We start from the raw sequence: 23447 nt of genomic DNA on the forward strand, positions 1-23447 counted from the left end.
GTTTTGCTTGGACAACTTGATGATTTATTTGTTTCTTCATTTAACTCTATTTTTTATTTTTCGAGCGCGTGTGAAATGGCACAAATACCCGGGCTCTTCGGTATCCGCATAACTGTTTGGGTGTGCGTGGCATTGAAAAAAATGAATGCATCTAATTTTGTTTGTTCTGATATATCTTTCTAATAAGATTATCACAATCTAAGTTATATTCTAGTTCAAATGTTTAATGGGTATTTTGATAAAAAATTTCCCAAATTCGTCTATCTCGTCATCAATCCCGCTCTACCAAACGGGATAACGAAATTAATAAGGACAGGGAGCTGATATCAGGGATTGAGAAATCAGGTTTTATTTTGAGCTTGGTCTTGTTTAAAATAGACTTTACAAAAAAAAAATTGTATCGCTAGAATGGAAATCAGAATGGTACCCCGAAAAATCAAAGGAACAACTTTCGCTCGGTGCCTCGGAATTTTGCAAAATGAAAAAAAAAACGAACTCTATTACGAGTAACTAGCAAACCGGACAGCAGCCTTGGCACGATTTTTAATTGCCGGTGGCACGCTTCCCCAAATCCCCACTACCCCCACCCCAAAGTTCCCCTCCCCGCACCGCACCCGATGAGTCCCCAAATGTCCCGGCCAAGCCAACACCACCAGCACTCCCACCTCGCCGTCGCCTTGGCCGCCGTGCTGCTCGTCCTGCTCGCGGCGCCGTCCTCCGCCGATCCGAACGACGAGGCGTGCCTCTCGAGCCTCCAGCGGTCGCTCTCCCCCCGCAACTGGACCAGGTCCGCCTTCTCCGCCCCCTGCGACGGCTTCATCTCCAAGCTCCAGGGCGTCACCTGCAACAACGGCCGCGTCTACAAGCTCTCCCTCCCGGGTCTCTCCCTCGCCGGCCCCATCCCGCCGGAGCTCTCCAACTGCACCAACCTCCAGTCGCTGGACCTCTCCTCCAACGCGCTGTCCGGGCCCATCCCGCCGGAGCTCTCCAAGCTGCTCAACCTCGCCGTGCTCAACCTCTCCGCCAACTCCCTCTCCGGCGCCATCCCGCGGGAGCTCGCCGCCTGCGCCTACCTCAACGTCATAGATCTCCACGCCAACCAGCTCTCCGGCCCCATCCCCGACGAGCTCGGCCTCCTCGTCCGCCTCTCCGCCTTCGACGTCTCCTACAACCGCCTCTCCGGCCCCATCCCCGTGCTCCTCGCCAACAGAACCACCACCGCGGGGGGCGCCCTGGCGGCGGGGCCGGCGGCGAGGTTCAATGCCAGCTCCTTCGCCGGGAACAAGGACCTGTACGGGTACCCTCTGCCGCCGATGCGAGGGCACGGGCTGTCCGTGCTCGCCATCGTCGGCATCGGCCTCGGCAGCGGGCTCCTCAGCCTCGTCCTTAGCTTCTCCGCCGTCTGCATCTGGCTCCGCTCCACCGACCGGACGGCCACCACGCCCGGCGAGGACGGCAAGATCTCCCACCTCATGCCGGCCTACTGAGGAGAACCATGCTGAGTTGATGATGCCGGTGGCGCTGCTCCTTGCATCGCGTGCCAGTTTAATTTAGGTGCAGAGGATAGATTTGATTCGGGCCTGCTATGCCATGGTTGGATTCCTGGAGCCAAGATTGGATCCTGGGTGAGCAGAGCATGCAATGTTGCTCAAATCTGGGTGTCAGAACCCAATCCAATTGGAGTTTGATTGTCGCATTTACTTGCATTGGTTTGGTACTCTGCTTTTCAGTAGGCTTTAGCATGGGGTTTCTTCACTTCTTTACTCCGTATTTAATAACTTATCTTTTTTGACTAGAGAGAGAGAGAGTGCGCGCGTGTGGGAGGAGATAGGTTAGGCTTTGATGACATCCACCTGTGCGTGCGTGTGTCCTGAAGAATTTTATTCCAGCAGAAAATGGCGGCGAATTTCCGATGCAGGTTTGCATAACTAAACTAAAATGGTGTGCTCTTTCTCTAGTACTATTCCAGTTCTCCTGAGCTGTTCTCCTAACCTGGCTTTTCGATAATCTAAAATAACCCATAGCTACCCTTTGTTGCCATCACAAGTAAGAAAGCAAGGCAGGAAGTTGTACTAAAAAAACCTGCGTGAGTGGCAGGCGCACTGGCAGCGTTTGCTTTGCTTTGCTTTACTGTTCTGGCAGCCATCATGTCGAGTGTTGAAGAAGCTTCAGAGAGAGGCGGCTTTCGGCTGACGACTTACATGTCAAGATGTAAAATCATCGTATGCGCGGCGCTTCCTTCCTTCCTTCCTTCCGTACGTGTTCGTGTGGATATGCTCTGCATTCGTAAATGCGGTGGTGCGATTGGTTTCTTCATGCGTTGCTCACTGCCCATGTCGAGTTCCCGTCAACTTTTCTCCCTTCCACTAGGGCACATTGCCGGCCCATCTTTCCAACAAAAAAATATCAGAAAACGTTGAACCGAACAGGCAATTATGTACCGAGACATTTCGCGTTGTATATTGCCATCCTTGCCTTCACATGTTTTCTGCTCGGTTCCTAAAGTACGCACTGATGGGTGAGTTTACAAACAGACTGCAAGCAAGCAGTTTAAGGTTCATTCCAATCGGTACATATGCATTAATTACTTAATAAAATTCAAAATGTCATAGCTCTAAAACAAACGTTGAAATTATGATCCGCCTACGCCTTAGTTTTATTGTGGCTAGATCTCCCAAGCTAGATTCCATTTAGATATATTGAAAAATATTTTAGAAACAACTTTGTTGTTAAATTATGAATCAGACCTCGATCTCGTTTAGATTCCGTTTAGATATATTGAGAAAAGTCTATTTTCAACCTTGATCTCGTAGAGGAAGTCTGAATCGGACCTTAACATTTGAATCCTTGAATTTCGAACCCTGACTTTACCAATCACGGTTAATTAAAACCTTTAATCCCAGAAATCGCGTTTGGTAGACTGGTTTCGTTGACTTAAGGCCGGGATATACGTTCGTGCATCAACCAATAAGCTTAGACACTCCAAGAAAACTAAATATTGAGCGAACAACTTTGTGTGGCATTATTGAAGATATCAAGCTCATCAAGTCCTTTGATCCGGGATTGCTTTTCAAAAAATTAATAGAACAACTTTGTGTGGCATTATTGAAGATATCAAGCTCATCAAGTCCTTTGATCCGGGATTGCTTTTCAAAAAATTAATAGAATTGAGAACGAAATTGTTCATGGGTTAGCTAGTTGGGGTCATAGTGTGTTGTGTGGTGGCGTTTTGCAAGACTCCGTGCCACCCTACTTGATGTGCTTTGAGGCATGTCTCCTGCATCAACACAAAAGAGCGTTAACATAATTGAACAGAAAATGAGATGAAGCTTCCCTTCTTGAAAATCACATCATTGTGGAGATGCCAGGCTCTCCACCACAAGAACAGAAGTTTTATTCTCGAGTCGACATTCACGTGGTCGAAGGAGAAGAACCTAGTCTATACCAATTTAACGGGGTCCTGCTCAGGTATTGCAGTACAATTTAGCCATGATGATATGCAACTTTGTAGCACTAGTAAGAAAATTGAGCACCTCCGAAAGATACTGATAGATTAACGAAGTCACCGCTGGCGTCTCGCCGGTTAAATTCTGAAATAAATTAGGAAATGTGACACCCATATGTCAAGTTTAGGATTTGAACCTGAATGAACTGGTTCCACCACGAGAAACCAAGCCACCTAAATTAGGCTGAGTTCACGTCGGATAGTAGTTAAAAAAGCTGGCAAAACATCAATCAAAGCTGGCTACAAATAGACTAGAAGCGTTCGCACAAAAGACATTCTCTGGCTAGTTACCTCCACGTTCGATATCAACATGTGCCGATGCCGGAAGCGATGGAGCTTCTGCTACATGGTTCCGTTCCCGCGCTGCCGCACACAGGCGGAGACTCTTCCGCGCACATGGGTGGGGGCGGTGGTGGACGACACCTTCACCGTGATGCACTCCGCGGCAAGGCCTTCGTCGAGTACTGCATCGCTCTCGTCTATTGTTAATGCAACATGGAGAATAAACCATGTACTTCGTTCGTCCAACAGAAGATGTCTCAATTTTGATTAAATTTGAATGCATCTATACACTAAGTCATGTCTAAATACATCCAAATTTTGACAAACTTAAGACATCTTTTGTTGGACGGAGGGAGTATATGATTTCATTTTTTGTGATTTATGTCTCTATTGGTTGATATTTACTTAACCTCTTTGCTTAAAATTAAATTTGATTTAAACACGGTTTAGGGCTCATTCAGTTGTAGTATATGTAGAGGATTTTCACATTATTTTAACCCTCGGGAATTTTTCCAAAATCAGGTTGCCGTCGGTGCCGGCCACCCCTCCCCGACCTTCGCCGCCCTATACCGCTTGGATCCCATCGTCTCCGATCGTCATCTGCCCTCCCTGCCCATCCCCGACCACATCTCGTCCCGCAGCCGCCGGCCAAAATCCGGCGGACTCCGTCCACAGCGAGGCTCCCCGCCCCTCTCCCGACCCTCCGTTTGCCCCTCCCCGCCACTCCCGGCCCTTCTCCCGTCGGCTGCAGCAGGCGGCGCGCGGGCAGCAGGGGCTCGTCGGCAACGGCAACCCGGCGTGGAGGCATCGCCGGCGACGCGGGCAGCAGTGACCGGGGCACGAGCAGCAGGGGCTGGGGGACCAACGACGCGACAGGGGATTGGGACTTGGGAGGAAGAAGAAAGGAAATTGTTTAGGCACAGCCATGTGGGCTCCATCCGTCAGTGGAACACACAGAAAAATTTAGGAACGGGTTTTGGGTAAGCTGGTGGAGAAGGACAATTTTTTTTGCAAAAAGTCTTCTCTCCTGTACCTAAAACTGATTTTAGGTAACCAGTTTTAGGTAAGCTAGTGGAGATGCTCTAAGGAGCAGTGTCTAGCCAATCCTTTCATGTTTCGTCGTCCTTCTTATTAAGCATGAAATGTTTATCTTTCCGTTGCAATACAGGCACACTTGAGCAGTCAGACAGATGTTACAGCATGCCAATTAAAATCATTAAGGCTCTGTTTGGTAGCTCAGTTTTTTCTTTGTATTTTGAGAATACTACAGTTTTTAGATATACTCTAGTTTTATATACCATAAAGGTGTTTGCTACCTAAAGAAACGACAGTTTTAATACCAGGGTATTCCCAAAATTGTGGTATTTTCTCTGTATAAAATAAAGAGGTCCGGACCTCTTTATTTTTTAAAGAACACGGACGAAAAACTCGGCATCGCCGCATGCGGCTGCTACCACACCGAGGCCGGGCACATCATCGCCGCAGATAGCCATTGTCGTCGCCCGTCGGGCCGCCACACTGCAGGTCGTCGTGCCGCGTCAATAAAATGTCACCTCAGCGGTTCAGGTCGCTGCGCGCCATCGCCTTTGGAGGTCGCCGCGGCGCTCCTACTGCAATTCGCTGCCCCCGCTAGCTGCTACTGGTCGCCCCGCTGCAGGCCTGGCCTGCCGCTGCCGCTCCCTGCCCAAATTTGTTTTTTAACTAGTCCATCGATTGCTTTGCATGCCTAACTAATTAAGGATCTTCAATGCTTTGTACACACCCTTGTTTTATGGGTAGGCGGTGGACGTGGATTGGCGCCAAGGAGCGGCTCGCCCGGAACCCGTCGGAGGCAGCGGATATGCGCCGGTGCCGCACGGGGCCTGACGGAGGCGGCGGACGCGGAGCCGTGCCAAGGGGCAAGTCAGAGGCGGTGTTGGCCGGGTGAGGTACCTTCAGAAACGCGGCCTACCACCTGGGACGGAGATGGGAGCGGTGGTGTGGAGGGTGTCGCGGGGAGCCGCCTGTTTGCTTGAGAGAGAGACACATAACGATATGTGGTGGAGGAAGAAGATGATCGAGTAGGTGCAGCCGTGCAGGGCAGGAGATTTTAACAGCACCACCAAACAGGTCCTTGGTATTTTCGATACTTGAGAACACTCTGATTTCTCAAAACTACGGTGTCTTAGAGCCATAAAATAAAATACTCTAGTTTGTCAATACTTTGGTTTCTAAAATACTCTACTGGCAAATAGCCTACTTAAGCTAAAACCGGGCGCATACCCTTCTTTTCATTTTTTTTTGCCTAAGCTGAAAGTATTTGGTGTTTCAAAACCCAACGGTGCTCCTTTCTTCCCTGGCGGATGAACACGGACGCAGTAGTATACCGCGCGCGTCACCGTTGTCGTGGAACCCGGAACGGCCGCATCCTGCCTGGGACTCTCTAGACACGTCCGCCGCTAAGCTCAAAAAAGAAAAAAAGAAAAAAAAGAAAGACACGTCCGCCGCCTCGGAACCGCACCTCAAGCCACGATGTGGCACGTCCCCTGTGCGCCACCTGGCCCCCCTTCTTCCGTCCTCCGTTCCCAGAATTAGATCCCAAACCCCCCTGCCCTCCCCCCTCGCGAACTTTCCACTGTTCCACGCAGCTGCGCCTCTGCCCCGACCTCCCCTCCCCCCCTGCTCCAAGAGCACCGTAGCGACGAGAGTTCCTTCAACGGCGGCGGCGATGAGGTCGGCCCTGAGCCGCCTGATCCGCTCCACCACCTCCCTCTCGCCGTCCCCTCACAGGTGAACCCCTTAGCGCCTCCCTCTCGTGTCTGCCGTTTCAAATGTCCCCGAGGACGGGTTTGGCCTTTGGGTTACGGCCGGAGTAATCCCCCCCGATTCGCGTGTGGTGTGACACGGATTGCCGTGGTTTTCTCATCGCGTTAGACAACTATTGCCCGCATTGAAGGACTGGATTGCAGCGCAGGGAGAAATTACTCGTGTAGCTGGTTGTCCTTTTTTCTCTTCTTAAGAATCTGTTGCTGATCGTGTGGTTTTAACATCTGGCGCGCGTGATGCGACGAACAGATCGTGTGGTTTAACATTCGGCAAGGCGTTCTCGAGCGATGCCACGCCCAGGGAATCATCGGGGCGGGTGGACGAGCCTTTCAAGGTCGAGGAGGCAGAACCCGTCAAGGTGCCTCCGCCTTCTCCGGATAAGGTAATAGTGCGATTGGCTGTTCCACATTGTTCTGGAATATGTATAATTGAGAGTATTGGGGGACAGGGGTAGAGAATTGGATATTCACTGTTTAGTTTCTCACTTGACGCTTTCTTGTTTCATTAACATCAGTAATGATATGTCATCACATTGATAATACTCTTATATATACTTGTGTGCACAATATATTTCTGCATGGCACAGTGTTTCATTCATGTACATTTGTACTCTAGAAAAAGTGATGATACATTTTTGTATAACTGTTGTAGCTCATATATGCTATTGGTGTACATCATTTGTTTGGATTGCTGAGCTGCCTCTGACATTTGTCTTGATATAGTTGCTTGTGCTAGGTGGAAGTGGTTTCGTTGGTTCTCACGTTTGCAAGGAGGCGTTGGACAAAGGATTTCTTGTCTCTAGTCTAAATAGGTAACCCATGAACTATTTCTTTCAACTAAACTTCTTCTCTTTACTTCTTTTAGCCTTTGATTGAATTTGGTTTACCTTTTATATTCTTTAACCAAATAATAAGTATTTAGCATGGATATTCACTGAAAATTCATCAGCCATAGGCTTGTTAAAGATTTATATTATATGTTCCGTGCCATCTGAGAAACCCGGATTTCTACTATCTTCCAAGTAAATATGTGATGTCATTTGTAAGCAACCCTTTATATCGGCCTAACCTATAGACTTGATTTAACGTTAAAGATGTGCTACCTTTACCTTGAATATGGTATTTTACAAGGCGAGAACAACCCTTAATTAAAACAGTTGCATCTGCCCATCCTCCGCGGAAGTTACTGCAATGTGATCCATTTTTTTACGCAATACACACATTGGGGGTTTTTCTCAAATAATTGGCTGAACTACTCATATTTGTACAACTAGTTTACAAAATACAATATTATTTGCTATAAAACTCCCTAGTAATGGAAGTATACTTGTATTTTACACAACTTGAATAGCCATATAACTTTGCCCCGCCATAATTGCCTGTTACCCTATTCTAACTAAATGTTTTTAACCTCTTATCAACAGATCTGGAAAGCCATCAATAAGTGAATCTTGGGCTGATAGAGTTACATGGAACCAAGGTTGGTCACTGGTTAAGTTAAACTGTTTGTGTTTCTGAATGGTGATATTGTTCACTATCTGCTTTCTTCTTCTGAACAGGTAATCTTCTTGAACCCGCTTCACTGAAGGATGCCATGGATGGTGTTTCTGCTGTGGTATGCTTACTTGTTTCATCAGACTTGTTAATTTCATCATCATGTGTTCCTTATTGTCCGTACCTATTGTCTATACTTTTTTAGTTGATATTGTGTAGTTGTGTGCACCTTATATGTCGTGGTATGTTTATGTTTTACATTTTTAGAAATCTTAGTTTCTTGTATTATTGTATTTCATATTTTATGGGCGTAGATTTCTATTAAGCTAGCCAACGTTTCCTCTAGGCTAAGAGGAGAATGTAATACACAATACTGTTGTAATCTGATGTGAGTCTCCCACTCTACGGTCCTCCACAAATCCTTTGACTGTTATTTTCCTGTCACAATTAATCGTCACTGACAAGTCCTGCCCAACTAGAGAAATTGCTAATCACATCAATTTAGCGACCATTGTGTACTAAACAAGATATACATCAAACATGAGCAGAGATAAAGTGCATTAATTGATAAATTAAGTTGTACTTCAAGATCCCCATACCCAGGGTAGAAAATGATTTACCTCCTACTGGTTTGGATGTGTGTGTGGTGATGCTGAAGACAAAAAGAGGGTGGTATACATTGCTTGGAGTGAGGCAATGACAAGTGTCTGGCTTGTGTTGATGTGCCATCGACGAGTCCAATTGCTTGTCCTTGCATCTCTCTTCGATTCTTTAGATTCCTGTAGTCATATCCTCCTTATAGAGTAGCAGTAAGTTCACTATTTATAGAGTCAACCTGCACTTTTGTGCCAAGAAGAGGGATTTTGCCATCTGAACCCCGGACTTCATGGGTCAGTGCTACTTGCAGGTGCTGGCTGGCGTTAATGGCTGGCAGGGCTGTAGCTAAAGGCTTTTGAAATCTATCCTTGGTACTTTTCTCGCATGTACATTGTACAATTGAACCATAGTTGATCTTCTTTCCTGTGAAGATAGCAGAATACCTTCCAGAATCATTTACGTTCGCTACCAAATGGCACAGTTAAGCACAAATATTAGCGGGAATGACCTTAAGGGGATAAGTGAGAGAGTGGTGTAGTGAAACGAGAACTCGAGAACAAAAACTGGTCAGTCGAATACATAAGAGATAAAATGGAAATATGTTCAATTAATATTCCCTTGTATGACATCGTACCTCACATAAGCGCAGATATTTTGACTGTTTGAGTTTAAACTTTGACCGTAAATTTCTTGTACAGTATATTGTCAATAATTACAAAATCACAACCATGACTAAGTGCTTTTGAAGTTAGAATGGTATCAAATTATGATTACAGTCTGGAGAGAGGAAGTAACACCTAAGTAAGATATATCAAGTCTATTGATGTTTTCTGCCAAATTGACTGGTAATGGTCGAAATGTTACTAATAAGGAGGAAAGTTGTCATAGGTATCATGTGTCGGAGGCTTTGGGTCAAATTCTGCCATGTACAAAATTAATGGGACTGCAAACATCAATGCCATCAGGGCTGCAGCTGAGAAAGGTATTTGATATTGAAATTTAGGTCCTATCTCAATTGTCCCATGCCATGTAATTTTGTGATATCTACTCTCATGTTTATTTTACCTTTACTGCTTTATGATCTGAACAAAACCGATAGCTGACAGAGTAATGCTAAGGTGGTAGCTTTCATGGTGGACCATTACTGATGCTTAAGTAGCCAGTGATGTACAGCTTCTTGATTCACATGTACTACCTCCGTCCCCTTTTATGAGGCGCGCATGCGTTCCAAGATCATCAATTTAACTAGCAAATATATGACAGAAAACTATATCATTCAAAAGTTCATTTCACTAAGAATCTAATGATATACTTTTTATGTAATATACATATACTCCCTCCGATTGGTATTACTTGTCTCAAATTTGCCCAAATACGGATGTATCTATGTGTAAAAGGTGTCTAGATACATGTAATATTTCGACAAGTAATTCCGGCCGGAGGGAGTATTTCATAACAAATATATCATTCAAAAGTTCATTTTACTACAAATCTAATGATATACTTTTTACGTAATATAATAAATATTTTGTTAGTTAAATTGGTGATCTTGGAACACGTGCGTGCCTCATAAAAGGGGATGGAGGGAGTACTTGGCAACACAATTATCCTGTCAGAGGTTACCACACAAGTTACCTGATGATTTGTGTAAACAAGATACATAATTAGATTCAGGGAACTAAACTCCTGTAAAAATGATGCCAATAATATATTTGGGTTGTATACATCAACTGTGAAAGCACACAGCATATGATATTCCAATCAGTTCTTAAACTTCAGTGTTTGTAAATTTAACTGGAATGATGGAAATTTTCAGTCAGGAGTTGTCCAATTTACTTCTGCTTTCTACCTGCAGGCATAAAAAGATTTGTGTATGTGTCAGCTGCGGACTTTGGTTTAGTGAATTACTTATTGCAAGGTTATTATGAGGGCAAGGTGAGTTTCTGTGGATTATTGAGATGATTATGGACCCATACAAATTTGTAAAGAGTTTTATGTGTTTGATTTATATCGTGTGTATTATTTTGATTGTTATCCTTGCCAGTTGAAATGTTGTGATGAACTATGGTTTCTATTTCAAATACTTATGTTTGTGTGTTTCCTCCAAAAGTACTTATATTGTTCTCAATTCATAATGGTACATTTTTGTTAGTGCCTTTGCACAAATTACATGGGAATTTTCTGCAGGAGCAGGATCCATATATTCGTAATAGGTTGCTTATTACAAGTGACTTCTTTTTTGAGGGAACAACAAGGACAGACTTAATGATGCAAATAAATGAATTTGATATTTCAGCTAACATAGAAAACGTGCTATACTACCATTTCCGTTAAAGGAAATAAGGTGTATTTTGGTTTGTCATCTGGATTAAGAAAGCCATAAAATAATAAAATTACTAGTTTCTAGAGTATAAGGCATATTTCTATCAAATGAATAGGAGAGATATAAGTTAGTGGGAGCATTAGTATCTTTACACTTATAAAGATCAGAGTTGGTGGTCGTCAATTCACCCTAGCAAGACTACTCCGTAGCTTGTTAGATGATTGTCACTTGATTGCCACCCATTTTAATGTAGTACATTTTTGTATCATGATCTTTTGATTGCTTTGATGTACACTTTTGGGATAATTATTTCTTAAATAAATATTTTGAGAATTCTTATTTAGCGTAAAATTAGAAAACACGATCACATGAATATATAAAATAACTCATACATGCAATATATATTTTAAATTCCGTAGCAACGCACGTGCATTTAGCTAGTAAGTGTTTAAGAGATGAGATAAGTTTGGCAAAAGAGAGTAAATGTCTTTAAATTCACATGCAAGCCTTATATTGTAAGACAATATCTCCAAAATGTGAAGATTTTAATGCACAGAGTATTGCATAGGTAAATGTTAATTGCAGACTAATCAATAGTGATATCACAATCCAGTGTTAATATTCAAAATGTTCATAAGCTTAGCTTGAGCTACTGGAACTTCACAACTCAGAGCAACAATGAAGATCCTCCAACTGCTATTTTGTACTTTCAGTTTGAAGACATTAATGTTCCTTTGTGTTACATGTAGTTTCCTTTCCTGGCCCTTTAAGCACATTTTTTCTATGGGAACTTTAAGCACATATTATTGGCAACAAATTGACATCCTTTTTTTATATATAATGAAGAGAGCCGCTGAAGCTGAATTGCTGTCAAAGTTTACCTATGGAGGTTAGTTCTCTAAATTTTGAGCATTCCATTTTCTTGAAGAACTCAATAACATCATGCTAGCGAACCATTCTTGGCCCATGTTCTTCCTTATGTAATGTATACTAGGGATCAGTGTTCCTTTAGCTGGTCTTGACTCTACGGGCCACCACATAAGGTGTTATCATCAGATTGTTGGTGCTAACCAAATGTGTGTACTGTCTAGGATATCAGTGAAAATAGGAAAAAGTCCAGACCACCCCCTCGGATTTGGACCCTGATCGCATACTATTGAGGTTTGAAACCAGCGTTATATGTAACTATCTCCACCTTTCTGGGGTTATCTGGACTTCTCCGTAAAAGTAGTATATTTCCTTAAAACAGTAGGTCTCCCCCTTCCCCTTGTACATCCCCCTTGTAACTATTGTTCTCCTTTCATAAAACTTATTGTCAGGGCCTTCCTTACAGTTTTCAGTTCAGAAAAAAAAGTAAATTCCTGCACGGAAGTAAATTGGTGTTAATTACTGCCTCTGTTCCTAAATATAAGATGTTCTAGCATTGTCATAAGTTGAACTTCTTAAAGTTTGACCGAGTTTATAGAAAAATATACCAATATCTATAACTTTAAATTAGTTTTGTTAAATTCTTCATCATATATGTAATTATAATCTAAGCATGGATAGTATACTTATTTGATATTGTAGATATTAGTACATTTTCCTATAAACTCAGTCAAACTTCTTCAAGTTTGACTTAGGACAAGACTAGAGCATCTTATATTTAGGAATGGAGGTACTAGTTCATAACTGCCTGCTGTGTTCAAGATGATATTTGAGATTTTCTTACAGTTACTATCTTTTTTATTTTTTGTTTCTAATGCTCCTTTCTACTGGCATCTTTTCTGACGATGCATTTTTTTCTTTGTTCGTAGGAGTGATATTGAGGCCTGGTTTCATTTATGGAACTCGTCAAGTGGGTAGAGTAAAGATACCTCTTGGACTTGTGGGTTCACCTATGCAAATGGTAAAGTTCCTCACTTTTCATAACCGTTTTTTTGTAGAATATGCCCGACCTGAGCTCCCTGTGGTGTTGTGTTCTTTGGCTCCTTTACAACCACTGTGATTGGATCCTTTTAAACAAATAATATGTATATAATGTGGACATCAATTCTGGTTGACAGTTGATTCTATAGGTTATGTGCTTAGTGCTGAACAAAAAGGAAAGAGCAAATAGAGGAGTTTAGCCTAAAGATTAGCAAACTTTTTTTTTTGTGTGTGTCTAATACCAGATCTTGTCTCACAGGAATCATGATTGTAGGCGTGAGAATTGGTATAATTTGTAGACGCCCCTCCCTATCCCTAGTATGGGTGGTGAGTAAAATCTTCTGCAGAGTTTTGGATAGGGTAAGCTTAGGGTGATGACAATTTAATAGAAAGTTTTTCACCAAGGTTGGAAAGGATAGGAAGGCTTTGGATCAGACTGCTTAGATTAACCCAACTGAGTGTTCCGTAAAGATATAAACAACAAGAAAACCTACCAAATCTTTGTCATTCATCTAACTAACCTGCTAATGCTGGTGCCGCCTCCTCCAGTGAGCATGCATGCAGATGGTCTGGTACTCCGGTACGGTTTGGCCCTATTGCTGGACCTCTGCACCTGGAGCAGAACCTGAAGTCCTAAGGTTTGGACCACAACTCCTCTAATAGGGCAATGGAGGTTCCTAGGTTTGGCCTTCCTGTGCATGCGTCTGCTGCTAGGCTTGCTGAAGATGTGAGCCTCCCGAGGTTGCTCTTCTGGAGCGCTGGTGTGTTGGTGGCTGTTCTGCTTCTGTGGGTCGACCCTAGGGTCATAAGTGGACTGTCTTGGTTGGACCTAACGGTACCACAAGGCGACAACTGCCTTTTGCTAAGCTTAGGTGTACAAGTGGATTGAAGCCAAAAAATTATGTAGGGTATGCATCATCCATCTGCTCACAATGGAAGGATATAGAGGTAGACTAGACTCACAGTACACTTGCAAGTGAATGGCTCACAGGTGGAAAAATCCGTGGGAACGAGAAGAGCAAGGTGTACGTGATCTCATCATCACGTATGACACAGGCGTCAGGACGCATTGTGTTGCTGTTATGTTGCGAAAGCCGCACATGGCACTGGAGCTTTTTTGCATCATGTTGTGTCCTTATCTGGTGCTGCTCGTCCATGGTGCCTGGGATATGTGCTAGACGAGAAGAGCAGCAGTGCTTCAAGCGAATCCACCACGTGGTGCTCGCGAGGCACTGAGCTGCTATGATTTTCCACTGCAGCTCTGCTTCTTGTGATGCAGCAGGAGACTCCCTCGGTAGTGGCGCATCATGCTCAAGAATCACACCAATGAGAACTCAAAAGAACCAAGAGTATGAAATACGATTGAGGGCGTACAGAAGCTTGTAGTTACAACACATACCCACATTAACTGGTTTACCAAACATGAAGAGGAATAGGTGGGTAAGTCTGGAAACTCCACTTAATTCATCAACTAGACAACCCATGTCCGTTTTCACGCTGAGATAAAAGCTTCCATAGGTTGATGATACACGCAGCACAGGTTCCACTGGTTTGAGGTTGATTGCAGTGTCTATATTCCTTTCCCAGGCGACCAGCCATTATTGTTAATTGTTTTTATTGTTCTTAACTTCTGTAACTTTTGCGCTTGCTGCTTTATTGATTCATTTATGTAATGTTACTGCATTATTCGTTCCTTCCCAAGGTAGTATGCTCAAATCTGAGAAATTATTTATACTTGCAGGTGCTCCAAAATGCAAAACCATTGACCAGATTACCTCTGGTTGGTCCGATGTTAACACCTCCAGTGAGTGTTACCTCGGTGGCGAAGGTCGCTGTAAGAGCTGCGACAGATCCGGTGTTCCCTCCTAGCATCGTCGATGTCTATGGCATCATGCGATACAGCGATCAGAAGTAATAATATGCTCGTACATGATGATAAGAGCGCCTGGCTCTAATTATCTTCTGTTAGCGGTTGTTTTACCTATCTGCTCCAAATGTGTACGCAGATGTCGCACATGACGGTGCAGACTTAGCTGAGTTTCCTTGTGTGGCCATGTTTATCTAAGAATGTTCAATAAAGAAATAATTAACCTTGTGTTTTGGGTATTGCCGTGGTCTATGATGATCCTGTTTGGTTAAACCTTTTAGACATGTTAGTTATTCATGTCATTGTCATGACTGCGTTGCCTCTAGTATTCGTGTTAGTCGTGAGTGCATAGCCTCTGAATTGACGCTCACTATGATGAGATGCAAAATTCTATCTATCCTGGAAGTATCCGTATGATTTACACAAACTAAGCAATTGAACGTATTAGTTCTCAATTACTATATTTAGCTCTTTAGTTACACATAATACTAAGATTTTATTTTCCAGTTTTACCCTACATCTGTGAATAATTTTTTTATTAGCATACAGTCTTTCGCGCATTAGCATGAAAGCTGTTCTAGATTTTGTTGTTTGCCGCCTCTTGCAGCTGGTGACCTGACTAATTGTGTATGGGAGAGGCGGAATGATCCAAGGAGGATGACGAGGATTGAATGTTTTTGGTCGTTTCATAATTTGAATTACAGTAAACATGTATTTCTGATTTTTGAAAAAATTTAAGCTTTTTTCCTACAATGTAATAGAAGGGAAAAAAATAGTGAGTCAGATGTCCACCAAAATGCTAATAATCTGATGAAAATTGTGAAGTACTATCTCCGTTCTTAAATGTAAGATGTTATAGTTTTGTCCTACGTCAAATTTATTCAAGTTTGACACCTAAGTTTGACCAAATTTATAAAAAATACATTTATATGTAGTATATAAAAAAGTATACTATGAAGGTACATATCATAAATAATCTAATAAAACTAATTTAGAGTTATAGATGTTGGTATTTTTCTCAAATTTTAAGAAATTTGACTTAGCACAAAACTAGAACATTGTATATTTAGTAACGGAAAGAGTAATAGGTAAGAAAAAAAGAAAAGGGGGACAGTAAACAACATGCCATATAAATGAAATATTTCCTCCGTCTAACAAAAGATGTCTCAACACTTTGACTAAATTTGAATGCATATATACACTAAGTCATGTCTAGATATATTCAATTTTTGACAAACTTGAAACATCTTTTGTTGGACACGGGAGTATGTAAATTCTCTAAAAAAAACTAAATATGTAAATTGGTAGTGTCAACTTTGGAATCATTAATTCTCAATGTCGACTTGGAATGCAAATTGAGTTGCGTCTTAAAACAAGATACATACATGAGCAAAAGATTGGATGAGGAGAATTTACCTGAGAAGGAGCAAATCTCGAAAACAATTAATTTAACTTATACACGTGGGTATCCTCCCATTGACCGACACTAGCTTGCATGAACGAAATCTTGGACGACGTTATCTCAACGTGTGGATTCCATGAGTTTAGTGCATTGGTGCATTTTCACGGCCTCACGCAACAAAAGTATTGATTGGTTTCAGATATTTAAAAGTCTTGTAGTAGTTCAAATCGTCCGTCCCGGTCCATGATCCCTTCAATGTTGGCTTCGTACCGACAAAAGCTTCAAAATTAACAAAATTTTAGTGGGCGACAAGCTGTTACCATCCACTTTGAAAGAAGTTACCACAAGTTACTGAAATGGATTTTTTTTGCGAGAACTGAAATGGATTAACTATTCAAGAGAATGAACTGACTGGGATGAGATGCATGCAAAGGAATTGTGAGCATGCGTGATCAGCGAGGGCAATTGACGTCCGACTTGCACTAAATTTCTCTGTCCTAGGCATTTGGAAAGGGCAAAGCAAAACTCCAATCGACGCATTTCAAATCCTGGAGATGCTAAGTTTGAGAATACGTTGGGTAGTGTTTCTTCCTTGCTTATTTACCATCTTTCTTTGTGGACATGGCATAAAGAATGGCACATTGTAGGTATATAGAGTTCTAAACCGTTGACACCCATGCTGGATTGCGAGGTGTGTGAAGTCAACGGAGTGACGCAAGGAGGTGAGTTGAAAAAACATGGGAAAAGAGGTAGAGAGGGGGTCTACTGTAGCGGGAGAAAAGGTGACGATGGACGTGACCGGTGAGAAACAGTGAATTTAATAGCAATTCAATAAAAGAACGGTAGATAGGGGTGAGAAGATACGAAGAGCCTTGGCGATACTAGAGAAGTTTTACTAGCACGAGAATAGAAAGGAGCCCGATCTTGCAGCAATAGAAGTGGTCGAAGAACTGGTGGCACATGAGTGATTACGTGGCAGGCTGCAGGTGCAGGAAAATTATTAGCGGAGAAGACAAATTTTATAGCTATGGAAAATTAAAAAATATTTTGAAAATTAACAATATTATGAATGAATAATATTTTGAAAGTGTTATATTTTGAATAATATAACACTTACAAAATCAAAAAAATGTTTTGCTCCCAGGAAAATATGGGCTCGGAATTATGAAATTGGAATTCAATTTTATGGATGAAGTTGTTTGGTTGGTTGCCACTAGAAATGAGAGTAGGGCTGGCTGACCCGCTGACCTAAGGGATTAAAATAGCCTAAAATAGGGGCAGCGACCAACTTTTTAGGCGAGATCTGCTTGCGAAAGCGCCAACACCACGACGCCGACCCCGAGCGAGCGAGCGAGGGAGGACTGACTCCAGATCAGATCTACTACTACTACTGCCAGGACGAAGCCACACGGCCACACGCGGCGCGCGTTCGAATGCAACTGTGAAACTGGTCCAAGGGAGACACTTCTCTCCTGAGCCGGGAGCTGTCGACGTCCCTCCGCGCGCCATGGGGTGCTCCTTCTCCGGCCTCAACGCGCTGTATGACACCGTCGGCGGCGGCGGCGGCGGCGACGTCTGGGTCAACGACTACCGCTTCCGCGTGCTGCGCAGGCTCGGCGACGCCGGCCCAGCGGGGTCCTCCGTCTTCCTCGTCAAGGAGATCGTTGCCGCCGCATCAGCAGCCTCCGACGCCGGCGCGGGCGGGGGAGCGGGACCCGGCCCCGTCGGGCTCGCCAAGAAGAAGGGCGTCGATCCATCCCACATCTCAGGTCTGTGACTCGTTTACCCCCCAACCCCCCCCTCCCCTCTCTCGCTCAGATCTGCGGGTGGTTCGGTTGGATCACGCACGGAATGGGACGGATTTTTGAATCCGGCGTGTGGCGTGTTGCATGACGCGAAATGCCTGCATGTCTGTCTGTATTTCTTGATTGGTTGGATGGCGTCAGTTGTATTTCCTCTAGAACGGAGATCGGCACGGCAGCTTTCTCACGTCGTTAGAATCAAGTCGAGGCTAACAACGTTGTCCTTTGCTTCAGTGAGCCGTCACGATTTATGCTTCGGATTATGGGCGTCCGCTAAATTTTGCGAGCACTTGGCGTGGTTGCTTACTTGACTGGATCACTTCCCAAAATTTTGTGCATACACTATTTTTTGTCTTGATGCAAAATTCCATATGGACAATACACGCCGTTACAGTCTTATAGATTGTTTTCAAGGATCTTGATTCAGTGGGACAGTCCCGTCCTGGTGAAATTTCCTTGACCAGCATTAACTGAACGCTAGGAGTTAACAAACTGCTTGCTAAAGTTTGCGCTACTGGTAGACAACAGACTCGTGTTCTACTAAAGGGTGCTTTCAGGATAAGATGACGGGTGTGTTTGGATGGTGACCAAGTCTACCTTACTGCACTTTTTGTCAGGGACAAAATTTTGGTGTTTGCTTGGATGGTAGCCAAGCTCTTTACTAACATTGGACAATTCTTGGGCAACCAGAAGTCCAGAACATCCAGCAAAATTTTGTCTATCCAATAGTTGGCCTGGCAAGCTAGGGCAAACCAAATGTAGCCTTCGACATTTAATAGTATGATCTACGGCGACTTTTGACTTTTTGTGGATCATCCCACATTGGCTGGTCCCTTAATCCAATTAAGAGAGGATTCTGAATGGATAGATATCTTTGATTTCCACTTGAGATGGGGAATTAATGGACTTTCATTAGATCCATTCAGTACTTTAGCTGCTTGACCAGTTACCCGGAATTTGCGATTTTTCTGTTGTGTTTGGTGTTCCAAGTTTCAACTCTTTTTTTTTTGCCTTTTTTTTCTTCTTATCCTCTAATTCTCTTGATTTTATTTTCAGCTGATGGGACATATGCTTTGAAGAAAGTTCTAATTCAGAGTGACCAACACTTACAGCTAGTCCGGCAGGAGATCCGAGTGTCCTCGCAATTCAGCCATCCAAATCTACTCCCTCTTCTTGAAAATGCCATCATCGCAGTGAAGGTAAGCTGAATCTTATATTTACTGATTGGATCCTCCTCTGTAGCCCTCAAATTAAACCACATCATCAAAAACTGATGTATCTAGACCGTCAAACGCACATACCGTGGGCGTAAGAATATGTGTATTTACAGGAACTTCAAGGACATCACATCGGTTGCTGCACAGTACACTCGTGTGGCGAGAGTCCGGCTGACTCACGCATATAAATTTCCATGTCTACCATAGATCTGATAAAATGGCAGCTTAAGAATCATTAATCAGGGGATAAAAGAGTATGTATAACACTTAGGTCGCCGCAATGGTACAACATGTGTCTGCCACATCACAAAATTGAAAAATCCAAATTCAATTTACGGCTCAAGATACAAAAAAAAGTCAAATTTTCAGTGATAGTATCTAATTCAAATTAGGTTGTGAGTTTCCATTATCACTATAAGCATTGAATTTATCTTTTTGTTTCTTGAGTTATAGAAAGAGTTTGGTTTTAATATTTTTGGCAGGGTAGATACACGATGTGTCTATCTTTTTCCTTTTAGAAGTTTTCGTGACGTCAATTGAGGGTTTTTTGAGCCTTGGAGTACTGTGAGAACACCAAGGGTTGGATCACCTGTGACCTGACACATTCTTGGTTTCCCAAACAGCTGAATACTGTGCTACCTTTAGGTCTCAAATATTAATGACACGTTCGTCATATCTTATTTCATTTAAGCATGTGGTAGCTGATTTTGTCAACAACTTATTTTGATGCCCGAGCTTTAATTGTTATCTCAGGTGATGTGCTTTAAATCTGCTTTTATATGTATGTAGGGTGTGCAAGATGGGTCACAGAACCATGAGGCTTACTTGTTGTTCCCAGTTCACTTAGATGGAACCTTGCAGGATGCCACTAAATCTATGCTTGAAAAGAAGGAATACTTTCCAACAATTACTATTCTCCAGATATTCCGTCAGGTAAATACTTCTTCTGTGTGCTAAAGCCTTTTATTTTAATTGAACAACTATAGTAGGAGTACGATGGTAGTATGGCATATCATGTTACAACAACTAGATATGACTGAAACGGCTTGGTGTTCTACAATGCTTTCCCCATTTTCCTATCACGTTAAACCACATATTTAAATCTATTACAAAACTGAGAACCAGATTTCAAGCTTGATGTTGATCATGAATCTTATCTGCATCAACTTCTTCGATGCCTTTTTTCTATACTATCCATTAATTCAAGATTCCCTTTGTGATTCCATCACTACAGCTGAACTATCATGTTCGCAATCTTTTGTATTTATGGTTGTATCACCTGTAGATAATGCTCTTTTAACCCATTTAAGACTGCTGCTGGTAGCAACTTCCTGTGAGGATTAGCCTGTTATTTGAGTGATTTGTCTTGTCTACAGCTATGTGCAGGACTGAAGCATATGCACAGTTTTGAGCCACCATATGCCCACAATGGAGTTAAACCTGACAATGTCCTCATAACTCTGAGGAAGGAGCAGCCCCATCTTGCTATCTTGATGGACTTTGAGAGTGCTCGCCCTGCAAGAAGAGCTATTAGATCACAAGCAGAAGCTTTGCAGCTGCAGGTATGTTTGTAAGATGCAAATTAAAATGTTTAGAATCAATTAGACTAGCTGCTTGTTGAGACGGCACAGCTGGTAGCGCAATTTAGGCTAATTAAAAGAAAGGTGTACTGTTCACAGTTCATTAGTTTGTCAAAACAAATCATTTGACAGTTAATATAGTTATTTTAGGATTTCTGATGTGTAAACATGATTTGTGCTGGGCATCTTACTTTGACTATGAATTGATTTAATATAGGAATGGGCTTCGGAGCATTGTTCTGCGCATTACCGGGCTCCTGAGTTATGGGAGTGTCCAAGCCATGCCGACATCGATGAGAGGACAGATGTGTGGTCTTTGGGATGCACCCTTTATGCTATGATGTAAGTTGTCTTGTGCAGAAACTTTATGATTGGACACATGGCCTCACCATATGATGTTCATCTTTCTGTGAGTGATATTCAGTGCCCATGCCTAGTTATAGCTCATACTCAATTAATGATTCACTTCATTTATGTTGTACTTGATAAACTTTCAAGGGATTACCTGAAGAGCATCTTTGATAATTACAGCTATAGTTACATAGAAAATCCTTCCATGTGTAGGAGAATTTTTTGCATTCTATGATATACTATTGACTAACCTGGTCATGCGTCTTTACTGCCTTAATCAAGTAGAATGCAACCCCCATGGAAAGATTACCTTAAGTTGTTGGGAGGGCTGCTGTAATGCTGCATGCTTACTAATTTTAAATGTTATAGCTTCTTGTAATGATATATTGCTATTAAGTAGTTACAACTTGCGATATGTTTCTTAGTTTATCCAATATTGCTACCTACAACGTCAATTTGCCAGTGGTACCCTAATGCAAACTGGGATCAAAGCACACACCATGCAGTACAATTTTCTTGTTGGTCGCTTGTGCGGAGCTCTGTGGATGGCAACGTACGGTACCTACCGCTGTTACCTGACGTTCCCCTTATTTGAATAACGAGAGTTAAAAAAAGAAGGAGGAAACGTAGCAGCTTAGAATTTGAGATTGGATTAGTATGTATTGATTCATTACTTTCAGGTCAAGTCCTCCTATACTAGGGGCACTTATGTATCAACTATGAATCAGTTGTGACAAGTTAGCCAATTTACAGTATTTCTTTTGACCCCAAAACATGTATCCTACACTGCGGTCTCCTAAGACATGCCGCCCAGCGGTTACTTTATGGCGGTAGTTACCAAATTCCTTCCAGTTCAATCCGAGTACTGTTTGTTCCTATGTTGCATTGCAAGAATAATGTAGAGGTGCTAACAATAGCAATATCGTCCACAACTTGAAGCAGCCCATAAGTTACCCCCAACAATTTGCGCAACATGTACCATATGTTTTCTATCTTGTCCACTAATCATCGTATGTCAGAGTCTATTACTTAGTTTCTTCCAGTTGACACGGAGGACTGGTTTCGTTGTTTTTCTTGAAGTGTCTTTATTTGTCTGGGAAAAGACAAATCTCTCATCACTGCAATACCGCTTCAGCACATTATTTTATCAACTACCTAGTATTTAGGTTCTGTTGTGCAGACTCAGGTCATCTTATATGTTACTTTTTTGTAGGTACGGCAAATCCCCATTTGATTATGAGCTTGATGAATCTGCTGGCGAAACCTTAGTAAAGGTTATTAAAAGTGCACAGGTTAAATGGTCTACTGAGACAGGTTCGTCATATCCTGATGCTCTCCGCCAGTTTGTAACTTGGATGCTGCAGCCACAGCCCACAGTTCGGCCCCACATTGACGACATCATCTTCCACGTTGATAAACTCATTGCGAAATACTCGACTTGACAAGTGAATGGAATGCTTCTACAGAGATGAAACAAAAAAAGAATTGTGATGTATTTACAGAACATCTGCTTGATTCATTAAATGTGATAAGTTAATTCCTTGATAGTTATTGTATGAGGAAAAAAGTGGATACTCTCCGTGACAGGTATCAGCGATTTAAGATCTGGCTGTTGTTCGTGAGCACGTTATGTCTGTAGATGTGTGTATCTTTTGTGCTCAAGAGACCCTGGGGTCAATAAATAAATGTATCATCATTCATTCATTACCATGTTTGCTACCCGTTTTTTAAACTAGTCGGCAATGGGTATGCATCTTACCTTTTTTCTCCATAAATGTTGGTGTATTTGGTTTTTGTTAAGATAAAACTTTGACCAATAATAATTTTATTAATATGTCTGGGGATGATCCCGGATAGGGTCAAGACTGATACACATTAGCCAAGATGACGAAGGCAAAGACGGCATAGCCATGTACGCCGGCATCTTTAAGCCGAACTAATACCAGGCCGGCATATCAAGTATATGCCGGCATGTCTGCTTGTCTTGTGTGATTGCAGAATAAACACGAATACTCCGACTCCGAGATGCCTCAACGGCCTTATCCGAGATGCCTCAACGCTTATCCTTATCACATGGTGCAAAGTAAAGCGGCGCCCTCTTTATCACGGGAAAGCAGTTATTGCTTACGTCTCGGTGCCAGGCGACTGCGCAAAGAAGCTCCGAAAGAGAATCGATAGCGGAAGCTGGCGCGTGGCTACAGTACGTGTTGCCAGACGCCAGGAAAAGTAAAGCTGTTTTGTCTCCTGCCGTACGCCTCAGAGGGAACCGAGGCGCGTGCCCGGCAAGACCGTAGAAGATAACGTTAACCTTTGGT

General features: G+C 42.7%; 3 protein-coding genes across 3 annotated transcripts; all 3 read left to right on the plus strand.

Moving 5' to 3' along the window:
* The first annotated feature begins 563 nt into the window (after positions 1–563).
* LOC100830043 (inactive LRR receptor-like serine/threonine-protein kinase BIR2) lies at positions 564–1913 on the plus strand. Its single transcript, XM_003575529.4, has one exon. It carries the CDS (start codon positions 618–620, stop codon positions 1485–1487), a length of 870 nt encoding a protein of 289 aa, XP_003575577.2. The 5' UTR covers positions 564–617; the 3' UTR covers positions 1488–1913.
* A 4459-nt stretch (positions 1914–6372) lies between these two features.
* Positions 6373–15091, plus strand: LOC100824121 (uncharacterized protein At1g32220, chloroplastic). Its single transcript, XM_010239018.3, has 10 exons — positions 6373–6556; positions 6842–6974; positions 7315–7403; positions 8016–8071; positions 8151–8206; positions 9571–9664; positions 10538–10617; positions 11852–11894; positions 12802–12893; positions 14655–15091. Exons 1-10 carry the CDS (start codon positions 6495–6497, stop codon positions 14826–14828), a joined length of 879 nt encoding a protein of 292 aa, XP_010237320.1. The 5' UTR covers positions 6373–6494; the 3' UTR covers positions 14829–15091.
* A 2437-nt stretch (positions 15092–17528) lies between these two features.
* LOC100827515 (probable serine/threonine-protein kinase DDB_G0291350) lies at positions 17529–22864 on the plus strand. Its single transcript, XM_010239019.3, has 6 exons — positions 17529–17951; positions 19041–19183; positions 19991–20134; positions 20578–20763; positions 20999–21123; positions 22346–22864. The coding sequence occupies exons 1-6, from the start codon at positions 17690–17692 to the stop codon at positions 22572–22574; spliced, it is 1089 nt and encodes a 362-aa protein (XP_010237321.1). The 5' UTR covers positions 17529–17689; the 3' UTR covers positions 22575–22864.
* Positions 22865–23447: the final 583 nt, after the last annotated feature.

Source organism: Brachypodium distachyon, chromosome 4, assembly GCF_000005505.3.
Source record: "Brachypodium distachyon strain Bd21 chromosome 4, Brachypodium_distachyon_v3.0, whole genome shotgun sequence".
NCBI classification, from domain to species: Eukaryota; Viridiplantae; Streptophyta; class Magnoliopsida; order Poales; family Poaceae; genus Brachypodium; species Brachypodium distachyon.